This window comes from Halyomorpha halys, unplaced genomic scaffold, assembly GCF_000696795.3.
Source record: "Halyomorpha halys isolate HHAL.00 unplaced genomic scaffold, Hhal_1.1 Scaffold1540.1, whole genome shotgun sequence".
Classification (NCBI taxonomy): Eukaryota; Metazoa; Arthropoda; class Insecta; order Hemiptera; family Pentatomidae; genus Halyomorpha; species Halyomorpha halys.
The window spans coordinates 36,198-45,010 of record NW_027109744.1 but is presented as its reverse complement, the minus strand read 5'-3'; the positions used below and the strand labels follow the sequence as shown (position 1 = coordinate 45,010).

Below are 8,813 nucleotides of genomic sequence, written 5' to 3'. Positions count from 1 at the left end.
TCCCAGAGAGGACAGTAGTACAGTCCCTCCCAGAGAGGACAGCGGTACAGTGATGAGGTACTCTGCTACTAACTCAAAGGACTCGGGTTGGAATCTGACTGTAGTAGATAATTATTTTCTATTTCACTGTAACCGTGTGTCAGCCCATAATTGGCCCTTAATAGGTTGTAACAATATAGATTTATTTTAATTTAATGTTAACACATAGATATCATCACTCTAATAGGTTAGTAATGTTCCAGGTAACAGATATATAAGTTCCATATACAGGTTAGTGAAAGTAAAGTGAAGATTACAGGTATTATGTATTAAATGATTACATGCCTTTATGCACTTATGGATACATACAAATGTATTATTAATTCATTTCTATGCAGGATTATCTTCAGGTTGCAAAGCAATCCGAGTCCAGGAGTATACTGCAAAATTGATCTACAGTGGGGTGAAAGTTTAAGCTGATTAATAAAATTGTTTTATATTAATTTAATATAATCAAGCTATTCATTAAATCACCTTCCCATTAGTGCATCGACAGGTACCATCCAGTCACACTAAGAAGTATGTTTTAGATTTAGAAGCTACACATTCGTTAATGTAAATAAGGCAAATTGTTTTTTGTTTAAAGAGTTTGTATAAATCGGTAATATAATTTTTCAAAAAAAAAAAAATAAATAAATTGATTAAATAATCTATATTGAAAACAAAATAGTATTGAAGTTTAGCGAACTCCTTTTAATTAGAAACTTGCTTTGTATGAACGGAGACCTGGTTTCTATGAATTCCTTTCTTTCCTCTTCTATTGTGCCTTGGCATTGAGGTTCACTGGACTATCGGCTTATTTATCTATATCTTCTTAGAAAATAGAAAAAAAAGTTGTCAAGATCACGTTCTAATGGAATTAACCTTGCAACGTGTAGACTTTTTTTTTTTTATTTCAGCAGGTATTATTCGTATAATAGTTTCGGATCACAGTTGAAATAAGTTTAATCCACGCTTTAAAAAAGTATTCGTTATAGGAATTGCGGTCCATAAAAGATAGTATCATACTAATTCACGGTTATATGGTGGCAATAAAAGTGAGATATCAATTCTGGGAAGAATCTGTTTGCCTTTAAAACGTCAATATCAGCTTACATCATACCAATATCAGATTAAATGAATGAGAGTAATAATCACGTTGCTAATTCACTACCTTTTTCTTTTTTTACTTGTGTGAAAGAATTTGATTCATAGCCCAATATCCTATATCAAAGGGCCGATTGTTTAATGATAATTTGTTTCTATGAATTTATTTGCTGTTTTTTTATGTTATACTTCATTGACTACACGGCAATAAAAGAATGAAGCATTCCTTTGTAATTTAATGATATGATAAGCTGTATTAGTAAATTATTATGAATTTTAGTGGCTAATAGATAATAGCGTATAGCCATTTTGTAGAATATATGAAATTTAAAGAGCTCAGTAGAATAATAACAATATCCAAATACCCTTAAACAGCGGTTCATTATCTTTTTTTCGCCATAATGGTGGGAAACAGGTGTTTTTGTGCAAAAACATCTTTTATATATATCTTCTGTAATTCTCATGAATTCCAATGTTATTAGAGGCGCTGAATTAAATGGGATTCATATTTCCAAGTGTAAAAATACAAATCTTAATTTTTCCATCGTTAAAATCATTTTTTCCTGTAAGTAAAATATTATTCTGATACATAATAGTTAATTTGATTATTGTTCCCACTTTCTATTGGTTATACCTTCCAAGATGGTCCTTAACTTCATACGTCAATAAAACTTACACAAAAGTTGCTCCAATGTGTACACTTTTATGAGAAAACAGTCTCATAGAATATTTCAGAAAACATATTTACTTTTGAAAACTACAGTTTGTACACTATTGTTGGTATTGACTTGGCCGAAATATTCTTTTAAATAATCACAACCGGTAAAACCTCAGTTTTTTCCATTTCCGAAATAACGTCTATAATATACGGTCTGCGGCACACGAGTATTGTTTAATGGGAAAACCAATTTCGTTTAAAAGTTTTTATATACGAAGTATAAGAAATCACACTTATCAACATGATTATGTACATTTCATTTTGGAGAGTTTTTTTTTCCTCATTTTCCACCACTGTGGAAGCAGCCTTATTGGATTAAAAAAATTCGTGGCACACTTGTCGCGCTAAAAAAAAAAAAAAAAAAAAAAAAAATCATCGATACAATTATCCGTAGAGCGATTGAATACGTGGGAAAAAAGAAAAAAACATCGTAAAGTAAACACTGAAATGCTGCTTATATTAGCTACTTTAAAGAAGTTGGATTCACTTTAGGCACTACTGGCATATGCTTGGGTCACCCAATTTGGGAACAGCTGCACTAGAACAATATCTATGGTTCTTCCCTCTAGAATCCATCCTCCCAGCTCCCTAGGATCTAAGTCCTCTGGAACAGTACCAATATTTAAGTCTCCCTCTCCCTTAGAATCTAAGGCCCCTAGAATAATAACAATATATAAATATTGTAAAAAAAAATTATAAATTTACAAAACTAAACTGGAAGATAAAAAAAAAATGTATTTTCTACCTCCCCAATAAGGAGAAAGTAGCGTCAGATTGGTGATATATCTACAGAAATAACTTTAGACATTATTAAATAACCTATTATGTAAGACTAAGCCGAGAAAGATACTCCCACTCGCACCTTCTATCTTAATTTTTATTACCTGTCCATTTTTGTAGTGAGAAAAAAAAAATCATACCATTATTTATATTAAAAATTAAAATTTCTCTTCTATTCTTGCTTGCAGCCCTGTGGATTTTTGTATCTTTCTTACACGTTTCTTACCTCCTTCAAAACTTTCGTTAATCTTGTAAACCTCCCTCCACTCTTTGTTGTAGCTGTTTTGAAAAAGATAACCCTGAAATTAGGTATATGCCTGGGAGACATGTTCATGATCTATGAAAACGTCCTGTATCTTGATATTCAATACATTATTCAATTGATCCATTTAGCAACATGGTCATTAAAATAAATAAAATGTGAAGATGAATTTACCATTGCTATGGTATCCAATTACAATATATTGAATAAAATGTTTAAATAAATGAGAAATGTGTAGGACGACATAATGTTTATGACATAAAATCAATTTCAGCTTATACTCCAAATCATTATTATTTCGAGGTATTATCTTAAGCCAAATAAAAAAAAATATATTAAAATTTTTATTTTTTATTTATTGCTATTTACGACTGTACATTATAATACATTTAGTAAATTTGATCATATTAAAATAAAAAATAGGTTTATCGTCTATGTGTGGACTACTTTCCCGATTTCTGGAATACGAACTATCATTTATCATTTATACCTCCTGTGATTCAGAATCTATTCCTTTGAGTGGGCTCGTCACAAAAGCGTTGTTACCGTCAAAAACCTTTTTAAAACTGCCGACGCAAACTAATGACTAGGTTATTCTGGGAAGGCACTTCTACTGAATCACACATTGCGTTGATGCCATCCCCACTCCTCTTTCCCTTTCTTTGCTCCATTCAGTTTGTGTCGAGCTGCTGTTGGAGTTGGATGTCGTTAATACCCGTGATTACGACGAACTTTCAACTCCTCTCCTGTTTCGGGTTGATTATTAATATTCACCCCTTACTTAGCATGTGCTACAGAGTTTTGAGTGATTGTCTGAATTGCCTTTGATACTCACAGAATTTTGCCTTTGGTTACATGGGTTGAAATTTGATTATCATCGTTGTGATATTTTCTTTCTCTGTGAAGGTAAATTTCTAACTATAAACTACTGCTGTGTTTCTTTTGTGTCTTTTGTTATTTTATATGTATATTAGATTCATTTTGTGCTCGATTAACAATGTTGAAATTTATTACTGATTTATTTTGTATAATGCTGCTTTTTAAACTTCGCTAATCTGTGCTATAACATTTTTGCTTATCAAAATGTGGCGTTGCCTTTTTAAACTAGCGAATTCAATTTTCAATTTCTCCATTATTTATTTAACTGATAATTTTTGTACTTCATAAGTATAACGAGATAAGGTAATTTTTTCCCTTAAATAGTTAAATTTGATTTTTTTGTAGGAATTTTCTAATATATTGTGATAATCCTAAATGTTATTGTTTTTATTTTAAATAGCCTGGGATGGTTTTGGAATGCAACGCCTCAATTAAAATATATTTCCATTAAAACATTAATGAGTGGTTTTAGATAATTAATACAATTTTATTTTATTTTTATCTTTATTCAATTTGATTTTTGATTTTGATTAAGTCCTGCATTGTTGGTTGATGCGACTGTTTCCAAGCTACCTAAAGCTGTATAGAGACTAGTAATTTTAATTTTATCAGATACCAGGTTATTAATGAATTGTAAATTTAATTTCCTGATAATTTTGACGTTCAGAGAAAGCATGATGTATAGCTATCACCTGCCCGGAAAACTTAGGTCCGAGAATTTCCCGTAACGTTTCCTGGTTGGTCGGCCTACCCGTTCCCTTTGTGTTAAACCTCGTGGGAATTAGATTAATGTTTATATCACCTGTTAAATAGTTCCAATTTATCTCCTAAATAAATAAAAATCGTTTATTGTTTATTTGTTAATTTATATGTTACATAAAATACTGATTCCAATGTGCTTCCAGGGGAAAACTGTTCCGAGTTGTGACTCGAATTGATTAAGATATCTGTAGGCATTTGTGACTCAGTATTTTTTAGACATCAATATCGAGTAGTAATTAGTCATTTTGTGAGAAATCACTTCGACTGTTTTCCTCGTATTATTTTAAAATATTTAAACAATGGTATTTTATATAGTAAAATAATGATCATCTACCATGAGTATTATATTGTTTATATTTAATGCATCTTAAAGTTACTTCGTACCTATGTGAAACATTTTATGTGAAAAATCGTTTATTATTTTTTGTCCGTTTAATGAATAATTCCAAATTTACCTTGACATAAAATATTTAATGAGTATATTTTAAAGTTTAATTATTATTTTAAATTTGTTTATAATAGTAACAATTTTAGATCTAGTTTTAATGAACTATAATTCAATTTAATTTTTCAGAATACTTTGTTGTTTAAGTCGGTAATTGTCTAATCGATTTCGTGGGAAAATTCCATATTTGCATTGTTAGTAATTTTAATTCTTCCGGGCATTGTTAAGATTCAATCCGAATTCTGGGTGGAATAAAAACAATTATTAAGAGAAATTTAATTAAATGAAAAAGGGGTTATAGTATCATTATTTGTACCTAAAATTGTTCGTTCCCATATTATTATTTTTTTAAATAATTAAAAAACACCTTAATATACGACAGCTTTTAAACTTAAAATTGTTTTTGAAATAAAACTTGAAATTACTTTTTAACTACAATTTAGGTTCAGTTTAGAAAAGGTTCCTTTACATTTTGCACGAATGTTATACATATTGTTTAACAATTAACCTGAAGTTAGCAGGTAAAAAGTGTGGGATGTTGTATAGAATGTTCTGTTTTTGGAACAACTCTTAATTAAACTTCTGAGAAGCTTTTAACATTATAATTTCCTATTATAAGTTTCGTTTCGCATTAATTCCCTTTTAAAGTACTCTTAGTTATTTAACGTTTCCCAGAAATATTCGCATTTCTTTGTTTGCTAAATTCAATTGTTAATTAAATTCATTGTTATTCGTAATTTTCAATATCGAGATATCTTTTGTTTCATTTGTAAATATTGATATTTTTTTTTTTTTAGTTTATTTTGTTTGTATTCTCTAGTACTCTTAACAATATATTAGTCAATAAATCTAGTACAGATATGATTATTATTATCAAAAAGAGTTGATTAATTTCCAAGAAAAAAATGTTTTGTTGGTTGATGGAACTAACAAGGATTTTTTTTTTCTCTGCGACGAAAAATTTGCTTTAGCAGAATACAATGCAGTAGAAATACATTAATTTCTATCCGTTACCTATATATAAGTAATTACATTTTTATCAAATATTATTTTCTTTGCGTTTTAATAAATAATAAACGACTATCAATTAAAAAATTGTTTTCTATTTGTATGTACACCTATGGATGGTCTTATTAATTCTATGTATAAATACCATCTTTCATGATTGCCTTTTTTTTTTATTTTTATTAGTCTGGAATTATTAGTAAAATTTCATCCTTTTTAAATAAATTGTAATGTTTTATTAAAACAAGCCTGTTCTTTAACTCAAATAGAATACAAAATAATTTAGGAATAGATTTATTTACAGTAAAGTGAATTAAATTTTCGATTAGCGACCTTTAAAACGGAAGAAAATCAAATATCGTACGTAAACTTTGGTTATGGACAGATCAGTTATTCAAAACTTGAAATCAAAACAAACTCCCCTCTATTTTAGGATTTAATTTGATCAACCACTTTATATTATTATATTCGTTTAATATGTTGAAATGTGTTATATTGTGGTTTATAATTTAAGAAATAATTTATTTCCAGTAAATAAAGAGTTGTATGCTGTGTGTTTAGATTTAAGCATCATTGTAGTTCCCTCATTGAACTAACAGTATTTAATTTATTTTGTAATGTTTATTAATATACCGTAGAGGTAATAGTAGTACATAGACCTGAATGTTAATATATCAGTTATCTCTTAAATTACTTATGATATTTTCACGTGCACGTTATAGATTCTTTGTTATTTAACTATCACTTTAATTAAATAATTAAATTAAATTAATGTAATTTTCCTGTCTAAAATAACCTGTATGTTGCGTAAGTTATGAATTAAAAATCATCGTTTCTTAATTGTTATCACTGCAGTGTTACTGTTTTAATCTTTTATGTTTTATGTATATTTATTTTTTTATTTATTATTTGTGTGTCCATTGTTCTAAAAAGTCCTAATATATTATAAATGATGTGTAAAAGAAAGGCTATCTGTTTTGCTAGGTGGCAGCTTCATCGACTCGTCATAGATAGGTGATGATGATGATGCTGATAGATAGATCGTCATCTCTAAACGAACAGATAGGACGGGTCATCTTGACAAGTGAGTTCACAGAAATGTATTTTTAATCAGTCTGTGATGTCCTTTGTAACATACCCCCTGTTTGCTTGATTAAATTTATTATCCTGGCCACTTCTGTACATAATAATTCTCGTAAAACTGTACCAATGAACATTTTATTTAATTTTCCAACTGAATAATTACAGGAACACTGCATTAAATATATTTAACAATCATTTATCTTGTTTTTATTCTTTGAAACTGAGTAATATGGACGCCGGTAAATTCCAGAATTATCTTTAGAATCGCTTTACTTTTACAGATTTGCCCATAAGCCTACCCAGGGCAAGGTACCTATCTGATTTTCGAGACTCTTAAAAACTTTACCCAATTAATGAATTGATGTATATTTAGCATGGAGTAAAATGCTGGTTAATCGACTGATTTTAAAAATAAAATAAAAAGCAAATACTTTTATAAGTTTTCAAGTCCTTGATGAAACTCTTCTTTAACTATGCTGAAAACTGAAAATCTTCTATAAGTTTTACTCTGAAAGTTTATAAATAAAAACATTTCAGATAATGAAATACATATATTATAAACTTATATGAACAATTTTACTTTATTTATTTTTTCAGCGCATCAATAGACTATTCATGTATTCATTTACTCTAGGTACTAAGATAATAAATTTCAATTTCACTTACAAATATTTAAAAACTGAACAATTATTTAATGTAAAATGTTCTATTATTTGTAACTTTCTCTCACTTGTTTGTAGATCATTGTATCAACTGTAATCTAAAACGACAGTGGTTGTAAAGTTTGAAATTGCCGATTAGGATTTGTTTAGAAAAATTCAGGCTTTCAGGATTTGGAAAAATAAATTCCAATATCTAAAAAAACATTACTTCTTCAGATAACTCAAAAAACATCACATCTCATGGAAGATTATAGACACTAATTTGAAAGATAATGAAATTCTCTATATTACATAACTAAAATCCTATAATTCGCATAGATTTTCATCACATTATCAGGATAGATTTATACTTTTAATCCATGTGTATTTGTTAAATATTAACCTTAATTACTTAAATAAAAGCCTGTTTTGTAAGTCTGTAACATTCACTCTCTGACTTATTGACCACTGTGTCTCAAAAACGACAATGCCCTTGAAATTCCGGTCACTTTTACATTTACTAACATTAGTAAGGATTGGTAGGAACATACATCTTTGACTTCTGATACTTGGATAGCTGCTTTGGAATGTTAGGGTTCCAATCATTTAAATTTCTGACGATAGAAATTTTTCTTTGTACCTCAATTCAAGATGTGCCAACATGCTTTCAAGTGACTTCGTTTGGTGGCACTAATATAATAATTGATAACCACTAACCAACTTTCCAGATTATGAAAATCAAGGTATTTGTTTCTATTTATGGCAAATAAAGTTACCAGAAACATTGTAAATTAAAGATCATTGTAATCAACTTTAAATTTATGTAATCTAATCAAAAGAGTTATATAGTGTTTGTGGATATTTAACCTTTACAAAATACAATAAATTATATCATTGGAGTAGTTTGTGGGGGGTGCGGTCAGCAAAGAACAACATAAATAATCAAAACCATATTTATTTATTTTATGCTGACGTTTCGACCTGAGTTTCAGGCAACTGTAGTTGCAGGCCTACCTTTTACCCCATAACCCCTGATGAAGACCTGAAACTCAGGTCGAAACGTCGGCATAAAATAAATAAATATGGTTTTGTTTATTTATGTTGTTCTTTGCT

The 8,813-nt window shown here is 28.9% G+C and overlaps 1 protein-coding gene across 1 annotated transcript in view; it reads left to right on the top strand.

Moving 5' to 3' along the window:
- The first annotated feature begins 3,552 nt into the window (after positions 1 to 3,552).
- Positions 3,553 to 8,813, top strand: part of LOC106689991 (suppressor of cytokine signaling 2) — a 22,758-nt gene continuing 17,497 nt past the window's right edge. The window contains exons 1-2 of the mRNA XM_014435228.3: positions 3,553 to 3,791; positions 6,961 to 7,060. Coding sequence (XP_014290714.1) covers positions 6,994 to 7,060 — 67 coding nt within the window. The 5' untranslated portion in view covers positions 3,553 to 3,791; positions 6,961 to 6,993. The remainder of the gene's footprint in view (positions 3,792 to 6,960; positions 7,061 to 8,813) is intronic.